The sequence below is a fragment of the Seriola dumerili genome, unplaced genomic scaffold (genome assembly GCF_002260705.1).
Source record: "Seriola dumerili isolate Sdu_G_001 unplaced genomic scaffold, Sdu_1.0 BDQW01000127.1, whole genome shotgun sequence".
Classification (NCBI taxonomy): Eukaryota; Metazoa; Chordata; class Actinopteri; order Carangiformes; family Carangidae; genus Seriola; species Seriola dumerili.
The window spans coordinates 1,459,983-1,482,316 of NW_019174382.1; the positions used below are offsets into that span (position 1 = coordinate 1,459,983).

At 40.6% G+C, this 22,334-nt stretch overlaps 1 protein-coding gene across 1 annotated transcript in view; it reads right to left on the reverse strand.

Moving 5' to 3' along the window:
- sult6b1 (sulfotransferase family 6B member 1) overlaps window positions 1-16,964 on the reverse strand; it is a 22,950-nt gene extending 5,986 nt beyond the window's left edge. The window contains exons 1-2 of the mRNA XM_022748661.1: window positions 16,622-16,964; window positions 10,682-10,794 (exon numbers count right to left, since the gene is read on the reverse strand). Coding sequence (XP_022604382.1) covers window positions 10,682-10,794; window positions 16,622-16,817 — 309 coding nt within the window. The 5' untranslated portion in view covers window positions 16,818-16,964. The remainder of the gene's footprint in view (window positions 1-10,681; window positions 10,795-16,621) is intronic.
- Between the last annotated feature and the right edge of the window lie 5,370 nt (window positions 16,965-22,334).

The following is a 22,334-nucleotide window of genomic DNA, read 5'->3' on the forward strand; positions in this document are numbered from 1 at the left end:
TACATTGTCATGTTTCCTGTGACTGAAGTCTTCTAATCATCCAGAAAAATTAAAAGACACAGCTTTAATCTAAATCAAATATTAATAAATTACAAATCGCACATATTAATGAACAGAACTTTTGTATTATTTCAAATGAGATTAAAATTAAAGTTTTATTTAAAAATCTCATAATCAGGACTCAAAGTGCCTCAGAGTTTTTACTCCTGTTTACAAATGTTTGTATTGAAAAACACAACAGAGACAATTTGAGGTTAAATGTGTCTTGCAGCACCCCTGCTTTCAACAAGCAAATCCACACTAATAATTTATTGTTTTAATTCATTTATTTTATCTCATTTTACATTAATATTTTATATATCAATGCTTTCAACAATGTTTTATGTTCATTTTATGTCTTTTCTTTTCATGTGAGGCAACTTGGTGCATGTCATTTCTTTGTTGTAAAGCCTTTATGCCTTTATTTCTTGTATGAATGGGGCTATAATAAATAACGTTTTTTTATTGTTATTAACTCATTTGAAATGACTTTATTAAAAAACGTTGTTTTGAAAATCCAGACCGGAAACCAAACGTCACCGGTTTAATTTTGATAGGCGCTGACCGATGTCCCCGCGTTGTTATTGATGTGGCTAACGCGGACTGACCTGACGTGTTGGTTCGTCTAGTTGAAGTGAATGACTCAATGCGGGCTGCTGTCTGTCTCCATCTGCAACATGACGCTTCAGACACTAACGGTAGACGTGTATTTACGGTCTGCCGTTAAACTTCACCCGGTAAGAGCGCACGTTAAATCCCATTCACGTTCGGTAATATTCAGCGCTTGTTTTCTCTTGTAGCTAGCTAGCTAACGTTTAGCCAGCGCCTGCCCGAACAGAGCGGAGCATCAGTCCGGCGCAGCTAACGGCAGAAGTTGGCCTAATAATGCTAAAGATTGTGGGAGGAATTGGACACTGTTACGCCGGTTTTTTAGAACGCAAGAAACAAAACTGTAAAAATGAAAAAATAATATAATCTTGTTGGTTTTGTTTGTGTCTCGGGAGTTAAAAGCCGCTGTCCACTTGCTGCTCAGGTCACCTGCTGCCGTCCCAGTCTTCCTTCCTGGCTCCTGTTCAGCTGAATACAAGCACTATTCTCATGCAAATCAGTGAGGGTGTCCTGCTGCCAACATAGAGGAATTACAGAACTCATTTAATATTTAAAATACAGTGAGTGTTGCTAATGATACAAATGTTTGCAATGAGCAGTGTTAAAATTATCATTTAAGTTATTGTCTTTCCAATTGATGTAAATTGATTGACTAAAAGACACAATTTAGCAAACCTTTTTCATTGGCCTAAAACAATAACTTAAATGATAATGTTTACACTGCTCATTGCAAAACATTATTATAGCAGAACTCACTGCATTGTTAATGGTATAAATGAATAGTTCTGTAATTCCTCTATGTGGCAGCAGGACACCCTCACTGATTTTGCATTGAAAAGTGCGTTGTATTTCAGCCCCTGAACAGTAGCCAGGAGGAACAGACTGGGAGGCAGCAGGTGACCTGAGCAGCGTGGACAGCGGCTTTACTCCTCGAGTCACAAACAAAAGCCAAACAGGATGTGAATTTTTTTTTCATTTTACAAGTTTGGTTCTGGCCGTCTAAATAAACTCGTTCGTTACACGGTCGTCAATTCCTTCCTCACAAGTTTTTAGCATTTTAGCGCACTCTGCCGTTAAGCTTGCGCCGGACATGATGCTTCCGCTCTGTTCGGGTCAGCGAACGGGTAATCGTTAGGCTAGCTAGCTACAAGGAAACAAGCGCTGATATCATTAGCCTGTACGTGAATGGGATTTTAACGTGGCGGCTCTTAGCGGGTGAAGTTTAAACGGCAGAACCGTAATACACGTCTAACTCGTTTAGTCGTTCTGAAGGCGTCATGGTTTGCTTAAGTCGGAAGACAGGACATTGCAGGCCCGCTATGATGTCATTTCACGTCAACTTTCAGCGACCAACGTCGTGTCATGTCCGCGTTAGCAATAATAACTATTACGTCGACATTCTCGTGTCAGGCTATCTTATAATATTTAAACCGGTGACGTTTGGGCGTTTTCCGGTCAGGTGGATTTTCAGTAAAGCATAGACGTTTTTGTTAGATAAGGTCTTTTTCGCAGATAGTTAATAGACAATAAAAAAACGGTTATTTATATAGCACCATTCATACAAGAAATAAAGCATAATAGTGCTTTTAGCAAGCAAGAAATGACATGCACCAAGTGCCTCACATTAAAAGAAAGACATAAAATAACATAAAAACATTGTTGAAAGCATTGATTATCATAAAATATTAATGTAAAATGAATAAAAATAATGGAATAAAACAATAAAATTTTAGGTTGGGATTGCCTGGAAAATGCAGGGCTTGCGACATTTAAACTCAAATGTCTTGTGTGTATTTTTCAATACAAACATTTTTGTAAACAGGAAGTAAAAACATCTGAGGCCACTTTGAGTCCTGATTTATGATTTTAAAAAACTTTAATTTTGATTCATTTAAATACAATTTTTCATGTTATGATTGTAATTTATAAATATTTGGATTTTAGATTAAAGCTGTGTCTTTTAATTTTTCTTGGATGATTAGAAGACTTCAGTCACACAGAAACATAACAATGTACCAAATGTATTAATTTCTTCACCTTGTTTTATATACTGTATATTACTGTTTTGTTTGGTTCAAACGTTTGTTGTTTTGTATTTTTGTATTTTGTTTATCCACCATTCCCATAGATAGTGGCAAAGGAAATATCCTGAGGACATAAACTGTATCAAATCTGAGGATTTTTAAACAGTAAACATAATCTTACAGCCCGGATCAATTTAAAGCTTCATGTTGTTTCTGAAGTGGTTTTTGCATAATCCTGTATTTGTTTGCACTGTCAGTGAATGCAGCGATAGTTTTGAGTACTTGACTTACTCATTCAGGTGAAGGATATATATATTTAAAGTGACATTCTCAACTTGTTACATATATAACATAGTGAGTCTCAGCCCTGAAGTGATAACGATGGACTCAAACAACTAACCATCTGGAAAAAAGAGTTTTAATTTTTCACATATCATTGTACAGTGGATGTACTGTACATTATGAATTTATACAAACCAGTGACTGTCATATTTATAACAAGCCCATAATATGCATCACAGTATTGTGTTCAATGCCACAGTTTCAACAGAAATGGAACGTTTTCAAGAATTAATTCCACTGAGTTCATGGTTACTGCCAGAACAAAGACATTCAGCGGTTTGATGTGTTTTAAATCAGTTGTGAACATCGGTTGAATAAAAACAACCTGAACTTAACATTCATGTGCTGGTTGGAAAAATTGACACAACCTGAGAGACTTGAGGGCTCTGACTAAGCTTGCAGTTGTGTGAGATTTGGTGGAAACTCAGTGAATCGAGTAAGCTGAAACAAACTGCATGGCTTAAAGCAAACTCAACGCAAAACACCATATGAAGAGGTTTTGATTTGTATGTGCTTTATGTTGAATTAATCTTGTGCCCTGCTGCTGCCACCATTCTGTTCTTGTGGTGCGACCACACGGGGGCACTAACGTTTAAATCTAAAAGAAGAGTTGATGATTTTGAGGTTGGAGTTTAAGCCAATTAGGCATTTTAATGTCTCCACCAAACTGACAAAAGGGTTCCTGTCAGAAATCTCAGTTTTTATCAGCTTTTAATGCTTCAGGGTGAAAAATCTGAGAAAAAACAAAACATCAGAGGAGAATTTCTCCCTTTTGCTTTCTGTGTCGTTGAACAGTGAGTTTGTCACGTTTTTGTCACTGATATTTAAACTCCCCAGGGCTTGTGAGGGTTAATAAGGAATAGTTTGACATTTTGGGGAATACTCATCGTCATGACCTACTACTACTGTAAATATGGTAAGGGCCACAGCAGACCTGGAAAGAGGTAACCTTATACACCTTAACAATTTAACATCCTTATTTGGTTCCATCCACAGAGAGAAAAGTGGCAATGACCCCCCAAAATGTTCAACTATTCTTTAATAAGTTTTCCATTCCTAGAATTCTTCTTCTTCTTCTTCTTCTTCTTCTTCTTCTTCTCATCATAATATTCTTCACATGGGTACTTAAGTTAGCATCGCTTGAGCTGAGCCTCGCAGGCAGCGTTTCCTGTCATTCTGCGCGAAGTCCGCTCTACACCCTCTCTTCCACTTTAGCTTAGCGTGGTGAGGGTGGATGCCACGGTCGGGGTCTGACTCAGCTCAGGGCTGAAAAGTCTTCGCACACTTCTTCTTCTACAAACTCTTCCTCCCTCTCTTCCTCTGGCAGTGCAGTGGTAGTTGAGTTTCGCTCCCAGCCTGGTTCCCGCCAGGTGTTTGTTGAGGCCTCGTCCATCTCTTGGCTCTGCTCGTGAAAATGGTTTCCTCCAGTCCCCGACCTCACTGTTAGAGTACAGAAACACGGCACAGTTAACTTCCTGTATTACGTGAAACACCAAGATGCCGTTTGTGAAATGATTCAGGAACCTTTTCTGAAGATGACTTTCCCATGGTGCCGTGGGAGTTGCGGAGCTCTCCTTCATGCGGTGAAGGTCCCCCTCGGCGATCTGATGCACCCTGAGCCTCCGTCAGGCTGAAACCAAAAAAGCTGGAGATCTGACGGACGCCCTCGCTCAGGTCCTGCAGGACAGGAAACGAAAACAGAGCAATACATTACGACAGAAACTCCAGGTCTCTGTTAGTGAGGAAGTGAACTTAAAGTGATTCATTAAGATAACTGAACCAAGACTTGGAAAGAGTCAATAATTAGTCATTGGTTTCAATCAATATTTTCAAGAATATTAACTATGGTCGTTTTGAAATTTGTTCTGTTTACCCTCTGAGGTCGATGATGTTTCTATTAATATCGTTACGTAGTACAAAGTAGAAAATATGATTTAAATGTTAGAATCTGTCGACTCTCAACTTTCCTTTAAATATTTCTGTGAGAGCGACAGACGACAACTACAACTCAGTTCATTTTATTGCATTTATTCTCCATTCCATCTATTTTACTCACATGTTGCTTATTTTTATGAACCTACAGACCTTTGCTGAACACATTTCAACTCATCTTTGTTTTCACTAAATATTGAAGGATTTCAAAAACTAGGTTTTTATTATTTGGGCCGAGAATGGTCTGTTTGCACGGTGAGGAGGTTGTTTCTCAACGTTGTGATATAAAAACTTGGGTGTTATTTATATGTAAAACCCTTTAAAAGGTGAATCAAAAGAAATTAATGTAGAAATGAGACCTGGAAAGGGTGTTAATATCTAACTTACTTTTAAAACACATTGATCAGCTGTGATCCGAAGTGAGGTTTGAAGTTGGATTTCTTCAGACATAAAATCTTGTTTCCTTTATTTACGAGAGAAAGAGTTCTCCTCTCTGTGTCGGATTACAGGGATTTCATTTTACGCGGTTGTTCGGCCAGTTGGGCACCATCAGACCTGTTGTTGCAGTAGATCACTGCGCATTAAGCTTCATCAGGAGATAGTTATGGGATCAGTGCGGAGGGATCCGCTCTAATCCTTCCTGATTTATGAAGCTTTTTCACTTGGAATGTCAGAGGCCCAGAATTCAGATTCAGACATTCAGACAGAGTTAGGAGATCTGTGCCCCACATACTTCCAATGTTATTCAACAGAACTTTAAGTTGGCCTCATTAGTATATATAATTATCATAATTAGTGTGTATAATGCATATAATTGTGTTGATTTGAGTTTATTATGTTGTCTGTACCTCGATGTGTCCTCTGAGGTTTTAAACAAGACTATGTGAAGGAAGGAAATGAGTTTAAACACTCTCATGATAGTTTGGAAATGGAAACAGAAACTAAAGCACATATGAATTTATCACATTATACAGGTGATAAAGCCATCAAACATCAGGTGACAACAACGAAGACCTCACCTGCCTTTTGTGTTACACGTGTCAATTCTCATTTAAAGTTTAGTTATTAATTCAAATGCTCCATTGAAACAAGATTTTTAAACATTTCAATATGTAAAAAAAAATATAATATCTTCTCAACGCCACGACAGTCTGTCCGACAGAAACTGAACAATCAGCGTGTGAGCACCTGTTTTAGCTCTTCATAAGGTGACAATCATGACGTTAGGGTCGTCAATCCTCTTCTCCCAGGCCAGAGCGTGATCAAAGTATGACCCCCAAGGAACTTCCCCACACACACACACACACACACACACACACACACACACACACACAACCAAAACAAATCAAACAATGAAAACAAATATTACGTCTTTAACTGTTGAAAACTGCTCCAACAAACAAAACTAATTATTAACCCCGACATCAAACACTCCAAACTTCACCGACGTCTTCCAACATTATTTGCGTAAAAATGTGGCGTAAAATAAAAGAGAGAGATTTCGAAAAGTTTAAATTTAATTGGGTCAAAATGGTTTGTAAACTGAGGTTCTTTCACTGCGTCTGGATGTTTTTCAGCCTCACACACGCACGGCTCTGCCTGAGGTGCCTGCTGGGTAATTAAAGCTATAAAGTGAAGCTCTTTACAGCTCTGTAATCTCTAGGCAGCGATGATGGTTTACAGTCACACTGGAAGAGTTATAGAGCTCAGAGTACTCCCACTATAAGTGCTTCGTACGTCTGGTCCACTTCTTTTCAGTGGTACTTATTTGTACTGTCTATGTTTTGTCTTCACGTGCACGAGGGATTCACAGGAAAGTGAGTGTGCATGTGATTCAGTGTTGATCTGTAATTCTATTTACCTCATTGTAATTTTGTCATTTATAAATTCATCTGACTGTTCACTTCCTACAAAATCAGAGGTGTATCCAGTTCCTGCTAATGCTAATCTACTACTAATTACTACTAACCCAACTACTACTACTGCTGCTCACATTAAAAGACCTCAAGTATGGGACTTTTATTGGAAGCAGACAGAGGAAATACAGATTATTTGTTAAAATATCCAACTTTACAGCAGAAATAAAACATGTTTACAGCCTGCTACAAAAATGGGTTTTGGTGTCTATAGCTATTTGTTTATATAACTCCCCTTGTTTAAATATTATTAAGGCTTAAAGTTTGAGTGACAGGTGGGCTGCCACAGTCACTAGAAGTCTGTGCACCTGGTTTTTCAGGTGAGTGAAATTATAGTATTATCTTATTTATATGTTTGGTACTAATTAGCAGTATCAGTTGCTGCACTCACCATACCTGACTCTTTAGCTTAGCTAGTTGGCTAGCTAATTGGCTACCTAGTGGGTTAACCTTTGAGCAGCGCACTCAGACGCCCAGCTGTGCTAACGATGCTAATGGAAGCGAATGCTACAGTTATTAAACCGACTTTTCTTTTCTCTTGGAAAAAGTAGCCGCTCAGCAGGCTAGTTGACTGGCGTTACCATGGGTAACCGCGCTCGCAACGGAATTCTTCAGGATTCCAAATTAAAAGACGTGGACCTGAAATTTAAATCCAAATAACATCACATCTCACATCAAATATGCTTAAATAATGATTTACTTCTTCTTCTTAATGCTCTGTGATGTGATGTTCATGAATGTGTTGCTGTAGTAAAAGAAACAAGTGGTTTCTTTTACCCCAACTGGATTTAAATGCCTCCAACATTTCCACCCTGACCCAGCTGCTGAGTTGGCCGAAACACGCTGTTTATTATCCCATAAACCCAGTGGAGCTCAAGTCACACTGTGACTGTATGTGCCAAACAAGAAGTGGCGCTCTGTGGTGGATGGGTGGGTGTAATAAAAGTCACATTTTATAATCTGGAGTGACTCCATGCCTCCTGACATCAGTTCAGATTTTCTCAAAGATTGAAATAATGTGGAAATCTGGATTCATTGATCTGATTTTGTGCTTGAGTTTATGTTGTTGTTCAGTTCTTCGTCTCATGATTCCTGGATTTAACACTTTGATTTCGAATGAAGTATAGATTTCATTTAAAAGCCCAAACTCTTCTGTGCATAAGAGCTCTAAACCATCCGCCGCTGAAAATAGTCCCCAACAAAGGCACCATTTCCTCTGGTTTGCTTGATTAAAGCTACAGTGAGCAGCTGTTTTAGGACTGACTAATTTATGAACTTTTTAACAGATTACAGCTTCAGAGCTGAGAGAGCTGCAGAGTTAGGGAGTCAGAAACTAGTGTGAGGCCGCTAATACACAGCTGGTTTTGCAATTTTCATGCGGTTCATTGGCACAAGAAAAATGATTGTGTAATCATGTTTTATGAAACACACTGGAGATCCATAAAAAAGATGTAATTTACCTCCATACAGTCTCAGTTTCAAGGTCCTGAGGACACAAAGAACAATTCTAGAAAATCTTCCTCTTGTTGTAATAAAACAAAATGTTTAAAACATCAAATGTGATCCACAATAATCAGATGCAGCGACCTAATAATCAGCATCCAGTAAAATTTCTTTGGCTCGAGATTTATTTACCGTTCTCCACTCAGGAAGTGAGAGTAGAAGTATTCCAGGACTGGACTGGAGAGGACTGGGTTGTTGATGGAGAAGTGATAGAAGGAACCAGAGTGTCTTGGGCATTCCTGAAGATCACCAGCATCTGTACGAGACGTGATTGTAAAACATAAAACACATCAATTACATTTACATTTCGACTGAAACTGTGACAAAGAAAGAATAGAGGAGTAGGAAAATCATAAAATCCTAAATTAAATTTAAAAAATGTGACAAACAAAAGAATATGAGAATAAACTAATGATTTGAACTCAAACCAGCCTTTATTTCCTATTTGTGACGTGACTCTGACCTCTTGACCTCTCTCTGTGTCATCTGTTGCTACAGTTAAAACTTACCTTGGTTTTCTTTGCATAAAAGGAGAGGGGATGTTGTCGGGATGCAGGTGAGTCCCCAGAAACCTGGGAGAGGGAGTTTTCATCCACCGTCTGAGAGGAAAGTGTTCGACATCAGCCGATTACTTATTTTGTTGCACGTGAATAAAACCAAAACCACACGTGAACCCCAGTCTTTAGATCAACGTCCCTTTCTATTAAAATGTCATTCAGAAAACAGATCGTCAGCATATAAACATAATTCAAAGTGACAAGAGTTTTAACCTTCACCTGAACCCCAATTACAACAGTTCTTCATGACATGAACATAGATTTAGTCTTTTGCTGAGTCAGAAAGGAACAAGTACCCTGTTTATCTGCCCGGTAGGAGAGGAAGGAAAATAAATTAAATAATACCTGACACTTTATTTGTTTATTTCCTATATATTTTTGTGTTTTCTCTCTCCCTCTTTCAAACCCTTCCCTCTCAATAAATAAAATATATAGAAGTCACCTCAATGTTCTCTGTAATAGTGTGGTCATCATGTCACGTAGTCACTTAACGTTACGTTAACGTACTTACGTTCAGTTTACCTTGTTAAGTAATCACGTTAGTTACGTTACGCTTGTTGTTATGTCATGTCATAGTAGTTAAATTTACGTTATTACCATCTTGTTATGTTCATATTATGCTTCATTTTTTATGACTTGTTATTTTGTTATTTTATGTTACGTATGTTATTTTATGTTATTTTATGTCTTGCTAGTGTTTTGTAAAATATTGTTATCACTTTTCTTTGTCTTTATCTTGCTTCACAACAAATAAATAAAAATAAATAAATAAATAAATGTAGAGTTCTAAGTAGAAATGTGACACTAGAAAACACACAAACAGGCAAAACATTTGTTGGAAATAGTTCTGAATACAACAGCAAACAAGACTGTTCTGACCTTTGGATTATGTTTAACTGCCCCCCCCCCCCCCCCCCCCCCCCCCCCCTGTTTTTTTTCTCCCCCCCCCCCCCCCCCCCCCCCCTCGTGTAAATGCTAAACTAAGCTAACCAGCTTCATGTGGTTTCTCTGTATTTTAACAGCGCAGAGTTCAACACATGATTAATCAGACCACAGCAAACTGTTGACGCACACACACACACACACACACACACACACGCTGCCTTGATGAGGTGTGGTTGCACTGTTTGAACAGCAGGGAGGATGTGATGAGGCGGGAACACACAGGAACAAAGCTGCAGGTTCTGGTTTTAAATGGCTGGTTAAACTGGTTAAAATGGTCACAACACTGGTTTCTTTTAATGGGAAATGATGGTGGTTATTTTAACATGATGATGATGATGATGAAGATCAAATCATCATCAGTGTCTGAAGAAAATCCCAAAGAACACAGTTTCTACAAATGTATATGTCCAAAAAAATGTCTTGATAAAAAAAGTATATTGTAAAGCATTTGTATAAATTATGGATATTTCTCTTTCTCACTATATTTCATGACACATTATTAATGAATTCTCGAGGTGTTTTAAAGTGTCGTGAGCCCCGCTAACAAAACTACTCAGAGGCAGAGGAAACAAAACCAAAGTTTAAACCAAAATAATTAGTTAAAAGAGGCTGAAAGGTGATAAAACTCTGACGGTTCATAACGAAGATCCACAACTTTTACTTTACACCAGTCTTCATTCACAGCTCTTTGTTAGATAACATCTGACTTCACACAAACACAGACAGACTTTATCTCTGTCTGTCTACCTGCACACACACACACACACACACACACACACACACACACACACACACACACACAACCAGCAGGTACCTTTAAGACGTCTGGTCCAAAGAACTCGATCAGCGGCGGCATCCTGGACTCAGTTTTCACCCCCATGGACTCTGCAATGATCTTCCTCACCACCCCCACCATCCAATTAAAACCTGGGCACACACACACACACACACACACACACACAATGTCTCATTGACTCACAGTAACAGCAGATATAACACACACAGAGCCTTGAAGGGGTTAAAGGATTTTAAAGTTGTGGGCTGTGGGAAGAGAGTTACTGGTTAAAGGAGACATGTCATACTGTATGGAAGTGATAATGACTGATGAGGCCGTGCGATATAAGAGAATAATGGACCTCCTGGAGGGTTCCTTGTTGCCGGGCCCCTGTTGACCCCCACTATACATGGCAGCTTCATTATTTCCCCCCAGGCACCGGAGACCAGCCAGAACTCCGAGCTTCAAGTCAACAAAATATTTGGTGCCTGTGAAACACTTTCCTGATCTGAGCATGAGCACATGATCAGACAATATTTTTCCTTTAATACTGTATAAATGCACAATGCACAGTTAATAAATCAACATTATTGTTGTTAAGTTTCCTGCTAAACGACCATAAATCCACACCAACACACACACACAGGCCTGTTTTCAGTTTAGCCCCTTTAACCGAATGTTTCTATTAATATCTTTGCACTAATAAAGCATAGAAATATGATTTAAATGTTGTTAGAATCTGTCGACTCTCCACTTTCCTTTACATATTTTTTTGAGATCATATGTGACTCACAGCCTCTAAATACTGGTTAAAGTAGAGCGACAGACTTTCATTTTAGGTTTTTATTCTCCATTCATCTACTATTTTACCCACATGTTGCTCTATTTTTATGAACCTACAGACTTTGCTGAACATATTTCAACTCGTCCACATCAGTAAAGGTTCGTTTTCACTAAATATTTGAAGAATTTCAAAAACTAGGTGTCAAGTTTTCATCATTTGGGCCGAATGGTCTGTTTGCACGGTGAGGAGCCTCGTTATAGAAAAGAGCTGAGGTTGTTCTCAACATCGTGAAATAAAACACTTGGGTATTATTTATATGGTCAGGTGAATGAACACAAGCGGCAAAAATGAGGCCAAGAACCAGAAGCTGCAGTTCCTCTAATGACCACTAGAGTCTGGCTCCAACAGTGAGTCAGTCCCCATAGACTCCCATGTTAAAATGTCCAACTTTACAGCAGAAATAAACATGTTTACAGCCTGGTACAGAAACTGTTTTGGTCTCTAGAGCTAATTTCCTCCTTCATGACACCTGTTTATATAACTCACCTGTGTATATAACTCACCTGTTTATATTTTATCGAGGACTAAAGTTATGGAAGATTGAGGGCGTGGCCTCTTTGAGTGACAGGTAGGTGAGCCTATGCTTGCCACAAACTTCTCAGCTCCACACAAGCCCCTCCTCTTTGCCTATTTTTTTGGATTATCTGGGAGTTAGGGGCGGAGTCAGACACTGCCAAGATGGCGTCATTGGAGCAGGTCACTCTGAGCTTCAGAAACCTGTGGGTGACGTCACAGAGGCGACGTCCATCTTTATTTACAGTCTACGATTTAGCAGCAGCTGTCTTCTTCTGAATGTTTTTGTCTGAACTCGTTTTAAACTGGATGCTAATGCTAAATAAAAGTTTTTTAAACCTGAACTCTCGATACTTTCGTTTCACTGGTTTTCCAGCAGCTATTTCAGCAAGCAAACCACTTTAACAGTTTGTTTACGTTAGCTCACTGCTAACCTTTCTGCTCATGCTAACAGCTACAGCTACAGCACATGCTGTTCAGGTGTTACAGCTGATTCCATACGTGGATATTTACATGCACCCATGGTAATTACAGTAATTTGATGGTACAAATTAAATCATTTGTTAGCACGGATTTATTGTTTTTCTGCATCACACCCTCTGGGCTTCACTATGAGGGCTGGATTTTACAGTTAGACACAGTAGGAAGTGCCCGGGGCTGAGAACTCCACTACACCTGATCTCAGAGACATGTTATCCGATCAAACACAACCACAACGTTTCATCTTGTTTCTTTATGTTCTTTGGACAGACTGACGCTTTAACAGCAGGTAAAGCTTCTTCCTGGGGTGACGGGGAATTGTTATGTGATCTAAAAATGTCATCAGGGAGCGGAAACTGTGAGCGGCTTTAGATTCACGTCGTGCAACATGCACAGAAACCAGTGAAGGGGTGAAATATTGCAAGGCAGTAAACAGCAGGAGACTATAAATGTGAGAGTGTTGGGGTGAAGGTCGGGCTAGTCTTCCCCTATCTCCGTCATATATCACCCAGATGTCAAGAAGCCATTATCTGTGGCAGTCGGCCGTGTAAGGCTGATTAAACTGCCTGTAACGTCAAGAGGGGACGTTCGGAGGCCTCCCATTGGCTCCACTCACGAGGGCATGTATAGTCTCACACCCATAGATAAATAGCTCTGTCATCTTGATGTGGGCCCCAGTCTAAACGGGCCCCTATATGCAATGGAGATGTGGGGTGGGTGTGCGTAATCTAGCATTCCTCCAAAGGTGATTAACTCGTCTGTCTTCGTGTCGTGTCTGCACCCACGAGCTGCCGTGCAAAAGCCTTTTTGAAAAAGTAAACACTCCCCTGAAAAGAAAACATGTCACATTCCTCAAACGCACCGCGGCGACAGCAGGAATGTCACGCTCCTCTTCCACTGACACCAAACTGTGAGCGCTGTGTGCAGCAAACAGGAAGATGCTTTTAAATATCAATGAATCAGTGCCACGTTCCCTCAGGTGACAGCACAGATTTAAAGCGCCAGAGTACCCAGAATTCCTGAAAGTGATGTCAGTAAAGTGGTCACTGAAGGGAGCGAGGTTAAAGCGCTCACATGTGGCTGATTTCCCTCCTTTGTATATCCGTAAATCTGCTGTATTTTTATTGGATCACTCAGAAAACAGTCAGCCAATCAGGAGAGGCTCAGAGCCTCCTCTCTTCTGATTGGCTCACTGACCTGTTGTTACTAGAGCTCCAGAGAGAAGCCTGAGAGAGGAGATGTAAAACTACACTGAGATGGTTTTTATATCTTCTGATGGATCAACACTTCAAATAAAACACAGAAGAAGAAGACAGATGGAGCTTTAAAAACATCAGGAAATCATAAATACAGGGTCCTAATACCATCATTGGGGCAAATCATGTTGTGTTGAGTTCCTGACTTTATATAATAATGATAATAATAATAATAATAATGTGGAATTTCAAAGAGTAAAAAATCCTGTAAACTTCCACCAGGAGCATGATGGGAAAGAATCTCAAAGGAATGTGGTCGTAGTCTTGCAAATAGTGACCCTGCAAGATCCCCAAGTCTTTGCGAAACCTGATAGTGTGAAACTAAAATCTCATAGAACTCGTAAATATCAGAATACATTAAATATAAAGCCTCAACCTGGAGACGGTTTGTTCATCTTAACACTGCAAAAAAATCCTCCTACCAGCTCCTCTGAACCTCTGTGGTTAATATTTTATCTGTTGTTTGTTTAATCCGAACTGGAAGAGATAAAGATCAGGTAAAATTATAGTAATAAGTATTTCACAATAAAAGATGATAAAAACCTGTAGCAGAAAATATGTGACTCCAGTCTCCACACGATTCATCAGCTAATCAATTTAGTACATTTTGGTGTCTGAGTGTCCTTGAATGCACCAACATTCAAATTCAAAGGTTTTCAAATTGAGTGCAGTGCCACAAAACAAAAGCCTTAACCGAACTAGTAAGTAAAATCAGACCTGGGGGGAAGGAGACGGATCTAACCCCGGGGGGTTGCTTGGTGCATGTTTCTGCCTCCTGCTCTCTGCAGATGTTTGTGGGCAGTGCTGATTGTGGAATGGGCAACAGCTCATCAACCCAAGTGGAAATTAGGAGCCAAACAAAGCGGAAGATCATTCCCTGTAATCACAGCAGCGTGTCCAGTGTGTAACAACAGGAAATATATTCCTGCATTCAGTTATTTATTTATGATGATTTATTAAAGAAATAATCCGATAAGATTTTGGATTTTATTTTGGATATGCTAATTCAAAGCAGCACACTGGAGCTATTTTATGACAAACAACAGTGTATAATTATGGCCTTTTATTGTTTTTTTTTAACAATGATAACAAAGATCTATATTATTCTGAAGACTTCAGGAAGCTGCAGCAACTGTTGTTCAACAAGAAATAGTCCCAGCACTCAAACAGTTTTAGAGCTGTTGGTCGGTGCGTTGGACAGAGCCATGCTAGCTGTTTCCCCCAGCTTTCAGTGCTTATGCTAAGCTAGGCTAACAGTCCTGAACTCCAACTCTATTGAACACCCAGACGTGAGATTTATCCCGTCTGTGCCCTCAGACAGAAAGTGAATTATATTGAATTATTCCTTTTAAAAGCACCTTTTTTTCCGAAGTTTAAATAATTTCTAACATTTTTTAACATCTGTAACTTTTTTTTATTTTCTTTAAATAAACAAGAATGAATTATTTTCCTGTGAAGAGGATGGTTCAGTGATTCACCTCCAGTTGCTCAGCTCAGTGTGTTGGTGGGTTACAGAAACTTTACTGTCCAGACAAGATGCAAACTTCAGTTAAATATTTTCCTCTGGCAGCGGAGCGGCCGATTTGCTTGAGTTGATGTTTGTTAATTGAGTTCGTTAGAACAATTTAACAATTTGATTTTGTCTCCGAAGTAGAAAGAAATTAATATGAATTTTCATCCATTAAAGGAGAAGTTGGTTTTTGAAGATTCACAGGCAAAAAGATTTAATTATCAGACACATATATAAGTATGTAAGTCGTTATCTTCATTTTAAATACAATACGCAGCTGCAGTAATCTAACAGGAAGGCTCTACGTTTCATATTTACACTGTAGGTAGTTAGAAAACCTTCACTTTCCCCAGTGTTACAATCATTAACGTTACAGCCAGAGGAAGGGTGGTCAAAGGGCAGAGCGTGGAGACGGTGGGCCCCTGGGCACAAACATGTGAGGGGCCCCTCATCAGTCGTCACACCGACCGCCACATCCCGCCCTGCTCCTCGGGTTACGTTTATTTCACTGTCATTCATCGTTTCCTGTTTTATTTTGATAGACTCTCGTTTCAGATCCTTCACTTCCTGCCCTTGTGATGTGTTTCCCGCCACGCCTTGATTAGTTCCACCTGTCTCTCATTACCTCTTAAGAGAGGTCATGTGACTTTCTGCAACCTCTGCACAACATACAACATATGAAACTCAACATGTGAACGTGAGAAGTAGGTTTCACCTTCTTCAACCAGCTCGAGTCGTCTCGTTCACCTGAACGGAGCCGGTTCGTCTTGACGCAGCAGCTCGTTTGGCAAACAAGTTGCACCAGATTCAACTTGCTGTGGCACGTTGGCGAGGCAATGCGTCGGCCAATCAGACGCATGCAATCACACATCAGTAGACTTCTTTCTCACGTGAAGACAGTATCTCTACAGTCGCAACCTTTCGCCACCGTAACAACTCTGCAGATGTAAAATACGTCTCTGAGTTACCGCCACCGTCTCCTCACGAGGACGTGCAGCTCTGATATAAAGGAAAAATCTACAACAGCAAGTGTTGGGTTGATTACAGTTATAAATATTAAAACACTGATCAGGATCGGGAGCGGAACAGAAACCTCAATCATCCCAACTTTAACTCTGAGCTCTGTGATGTTCCTCTAAGAAAATCTCCACTTCAAACTAGAAGCTCTGACCCAGGGCCCCTGATCCATTGGGCCCCTGGGACTGCACCTAGTCAGAATATTCAATAAAACTCTGCACAGGTCAGAGGTCACAGCATCCTGAAGACAGATGGAGCCAATTCTCCTGCAGCCTCAAAAACTTAAGACAGTTCTAAAACAAAAAACTGATCGGCTTCTGCTGGAGAAAACATTTTGTGGTCGGCTCACCACCACTCACCACATTTGGGATAAGCCACGAGCATGATGTCATCCTCCCTGGCCCTGATGTTTTCCAGCGCCTTCAGATGGTCCTCGGGGCACATGATGCTCGGGTACAACACCCCGTTGTATCTGTACAACTTCTCCTCATCGCTCATCTCCTTCGCCATCTGCATCCTGGACTGCACCTTGGCGAGGAAGGCGCTGCTGCTCATCCTGAGTCCGTACCGGTGTCCAGAGGAAGAGACGGCAAAGACGGTGATTCAAGAGTTGTTTCAACTTTACAAATAAAAAGGAAAAAAGAAAAACAGAAATCACAGAGTGGAGCAGGAACACGAGACGCTGAGCTGCTGAGTGTCCATCTGCTGCTGCCCTGCGAGCGAGCGAGCAGCACTGAGAGAGAGAGAGAGAGAGAGTATGTAGTAGTAAAGGGAGGAGGACGCACCAAGCACCTCCTCCTCCCCACACACACACACACACACACACACATGCAGGAAATGTGTGTGTATGTGTGTGTGTGTGTGTTTATGTGTGTGTGTGTGTTTATGTGTGTGTGTGTGTGTTTGTGTGTGGAGGTGTGACTGATGGGAGATGCCTGTACAATGTTCGCCAGATGGGAGGTGCATGTTGACAGACTGACTGCAGACACCACTTTCTCCTTCACACACACACACACACACACACACACACACTGTTCAGTTCAGCTGCAAAAAGAGCAAATTACATTCATTAGAGACCAGTTACAATCATCATGTTGTTTCCATGTGCAGCAGCTCATGATCTTATTGGTCCTTCCAGACATTTACAGCAGCAGCAGCAGCAGCGGTGGCGGTGGCGGCGGTGGCGGCGGTGGCGGTGGCGGCGGCGGTGGCGGTGGCAGCCTTCAAAAATCTCTAAGAAGAAGAAAAGAAGAGGAAACAAAAACTTGGATATAAGTAAAGAAACAGGAGACGCCTCCAGAGAGAGCCACTTCCTCAAACAGTCGGGGGTGAAATGGAAACCTTACCAACAATGAGAAAAACGTTCCTCAGTGTCTTCAGCGTGTGTTCCTGTTGTGTCAGTCTCAGTCCCATGTTTTCCTTCAAGGATCAAAGGATTAAAAAAATCTCTAACTGGTTTCCTGGGTGATTCACTGCTGCACTCGCAGTGTAAGATCGCTCAGAAGTCAAAGCAGCAGAGGACGAGTCCTGAATGTTAGTCCTTCGTATGGATCTTCAAAAACACTGGACCCTTCGTTTCCCATAATGCAACTTGATAACATCTTCTGCCTGGTGTACACCCTCAGATGTGAAATTCGAAACCTGTTTCCTAATTCATGGGCTGCATTCTTCAGAGGCTCAGTTCGTCCTCGAGTCCTGGTGAACGTTTGTGCCAAATGTGAAGAAGTTCCCTCGAGGCGTTACAGCGATATCGCGTTCACAAGGCCAAAACCGTGTTTTGCGGGGTCACTGTGACCATGACCTTTGACCTTTGTCCGCCTAAATCTAATCAGTTCGTCCTTGAGTCCTAGTGAACGTTTGTGCCAAATGTGAAGAAGTTCCCTCGAGGCATCACGGAGATATCGTGTCCACGAGAATGAGACGGAGGGAGGGACAACCTGAAACCAAAAGGGCTGCCGCTCTGACTGTCGCCGGCGAGGAATAAAAATCAGGTGATGGAGAAAAGTTTGTGTGTATTTGAAAGTTACAGTAGCTTTGTCTGAAAGGTCCTTCAGCCTCCGTCACACACACACAGCTGGGAAGTGAGTGGAGGTGCAGACAGGGTCGTCCACTTCACAAACACCGACACTGAATCCTCCACAGAGGCGAAGAGGACGAGGGTTCAAGTCCTGAAGGGATGTTAAAAGATAAAGTCAATGTTATTTTATCATTTTATCATCAACAACAAGTTTCTCTGAAGATATGACAAAGACTTTATGCAGCTGACACGTATGTGTGTGTGTGTTTGTGCTTTTAATGTTCAGCTAACCAAACACACACTTTATCATCTTAAACTGAAATGATTTTCTTAGTTATTATGTGCTTTTAATTCTCTTCATGTGATCTGGTATTGATCAATAATACCAGCCTCATCCATTAGTTTATGTAATACTGATAATGATGATGATGATGATGATGATGATGATAATCATTTCAGACTCACAGTGTTTTTCCTTTTCCTTCTGACCTTATCAAAACTAAATATGTAGAAAGGCTCTGAAACTGTTTTCCTTCCCTTTTGCTAAAGGTGATAAAATATGCAAATGACCATAAAGTTTTCCTGCTGCTTTCACACCAGACAAGGTTTATTTCATATTTGATTTGCATGAATAGACAAAGAAGCTGACAGCCTGTTTCAGAGAGGTCTCACTCCCTGTTAAATCCAAATATAAATATAAAGAGTTTGATTTTACAGCTGATATTCCCAAACATGTCATCAGTTCAAAATCACGTTTAGAAGCAGTTCCCATGAAATCAGGTTGAATTATGACGTTTAAAGTCGCTGAGGACAAACAGCTTTAAGGTTAAACGATGAGGGAAAAACAAAGGTTGTGGTCTGAGTGGGAGCTCCGGGAGGAGACGTTAACTTCACTGTGATACTGTAAATCCGAGTACTAACTGTGTGTATTACTGCGCCGCAGGAACCTCCATCTGGAAACAATCTGACTGATGAAAACATTTCTGGCTGGATCTGCTGACACATCACAGCGAGCTGCGTTCAATCATCTCTCCGTTTACAGCCTGAACGCCGCGTTTTGACACGTTATTATCTGACAAATCTACACACTGATGGTTCCTGAGGTTTAAAAGCTGCACTTTCTTTCTTCCTCTAACACTGTGGATTATGAGCAGAGGTATTTTAAACGCCGCTGTGGCAGAGGGGCATTTATCTGAGGGTTCATGGACGTGGCAGGAAACAGATCCAGAGGACGTTGAAGGCTGGTGGAGAAAATACGTCTGAAAAACTTCCTCCACAAAGCAAAGAAATAAATAAATATCCAACTCTCTGTCTTATTCTTTTTGTATCTCTCATATCTGTATTTGTGCATAAGAAACCAATTTAATGATCTTTTCTTCTCTGTTTCTGTCGCTCTCTGTCCTCAGATATCACTCTTTCCTGCCTTTCCCACCCTCTTGCCTTCACTCTCTCTCTCTCTCTCTCTCTCTCTCTTTCTATACATTTCAGTGTCGGTTGCCCGGGGTCCCACTCAGCTCAGGGGCCCCACACTGTCACTTGAGAAACTGTTGCAAACAAAAATCTCCATTCACCGCCGCACAAATGAGCAACCACATATTCAACACACACACACACACACACACACACACACACACACACACACACACACACACACACAAACTCAGCTTTGACAGCAATGCCCATAAACACACACTAACATCACCACACACAGTTCTATAGGGCCTCAGACATAATACACACATTTCCACGCTTGAATCTGTCACGCTTCTTCTTCTTTCTCTCGGACTCTTTGATGACACAAATCATTTTTGAAACCCTGCTGACTTCGCCTGAAGACCGTCCAACAGCCTCACTGCAGAAGCTTGAGGCACTTTTCATATTTAGACTCTTACCCATCATGCAACATCATCAGGAGCAGGTCAAATGTGACACCATAGTTTTCACAGACCCTGAACACTTCCTCCTCCTGCTCCTCCACCGCTGAGGTGTCAGAGTCTTACCGACAGTGAAGGCCGACGTTGCTGCCGGTGGCATCACGGCCCACATCAGGCCCAGCTTTGGGTTGTACATGATGAACTGTGCCGATGATGAAGGTCCCGCCAGCACAGATAGCTGTCACTAGATTTATCGCTAGATGCTTAAAAAACAAGTCGCTAAATGTGTCTGAAAAGTCAGTACACCTACACTGTAAAAAAATCCTAATTTTACAGAAACTACTTCTTTTTATTAAGCAAACTTAATAAAATTCAGCTTCAACTTCATCCACAACTATCTTTTGATTTTAAATAGTTTAAATGTCAGTTTGAAGACATGTTGCCTCTTGTTTTATTAAAAAAAACAACACAGAATATGAGATATTTCCCACATAATACATGATGGAGGGACGTGACATTGTTTTATATGAGAGTCTTTTATATCAAGACATTTCTCAAAACCAGAATATGATCAGGGTGACTTTTAAACACTGGAAATAAATCATGTACTCATCCCGGCAGTAGCCCCCGTGGCACTCAACATTTCCCTGGAATTTTCTAGTTGTAACTTTATGTTTTCGCTTGAATTTCATTTCCACCCTCAAGATTACTTAAAAAAAATATCTTTTGGCCAAAATCTTAAATCTACATTTAGTATTAATTTGTTTGATTACGTCAAGTGTTTACAACGAATGTTCTTTAGCAGTAAGTGTTATCCGACATTTCTCACGTATGTCCAGAAGGGGGCAGTGACTCGCCAAGCAAACTACTACAGAAAGAGGTGAAGAAGAGGGAAGAGACTTCCTGCTTCCTGGTCCGGAGCACAGACTGTATAAAAGAAAGGACGTCAACTCCGAGTCTGGAGAATGAAGCCGATGCAGAAGTTCGTTAAACTTGCTTTCTCTCGAATGACCATCATGGTGACTCCACAGGTTGCAAAAAGAAGTCCGATTATATTTAAGTCTATGGGAAAATGACCCCACCTGTCACTTGATTTGTTACCTCCGTAAACGTTTTCATTACGTGTTTATGGTCTGAATCACAGTTCAGGTGAAGATGCACCTTGCTAACCAAGCTAGTGCTAGTGCTAGCGTTAGCTGATAACTTAGCGATTGCTATGCTAACGGTACCTGGCCCCGCTGGGCTGATAACCTGTGTCAACCTGGGTTAGCCCGTGGAGGTGTTCAGTCAAAGCCCAATAAAAAGGTGAATTTAATGGACGTTAATCTAACGACGTTTGGTTTGTGTTTCTCCACATGTGACCCAGTTTAAGTGATCTGCGTTAGTCTAATGCGCAGCGTTAATGTTGGTTAATACATTGTCCATCAAGACGTCGTGATAGTTCAAGTTAAGATAACGTGACGTATAAAAATGTGTAGACAAATATTTGTCATGTAGAATATTGTTCATTTAACAGTCAAACCAGTCCTCAACTGAAGCAGACATTCATGCACCTATCCTGACAGCTGATCGATATTTGTGATTAACTGTGATCCACCGCATCTTAACTCAAGTGTTTGTGTTTTATTGTCATTTGAAAGGTTTCCACACTGTGAAAACTGAGTGATCTGTGCCAACAGAAGGAGGACCTCATGTACAGAGCAGCCCATTTGTTTCCATTCATCTGGTTGTGGAGAAGGGAGACTGCATGGACATCCTTAGTTCTCTAATGTGCTGTGATGATGATGATGGTAGAAAACCTCTCCCAGTTCAGCTTCCTCTGATGAAATGACAGACTAACTGCTGATGAGTTTGTTTATTATTCTCTGTCTTCAGGATTCACAGGTTCAGTTTCTTACCTGAAACTTCTTTTCTGCTGTTGTTGACAGGTGATGGTAGCAACACTTTTAAGATCAGAATTTATAAATATTAAACTGTGATTAAGTAATGGATCAACTCTAGCACTGTCACCACCTCCACAGGTGAAAGTATTTACAGATTAACATTAGAATGTTTTATGATCCTTCACTGTCAGTGTTGTCGGACAGCAACATTTAAATATTTCTAGTATTTATGTTGTTGATTAAGCTAACATAGAAAAAGTCACACAGTTCTGTACCTGTTACTAATGTGAAAATTCAT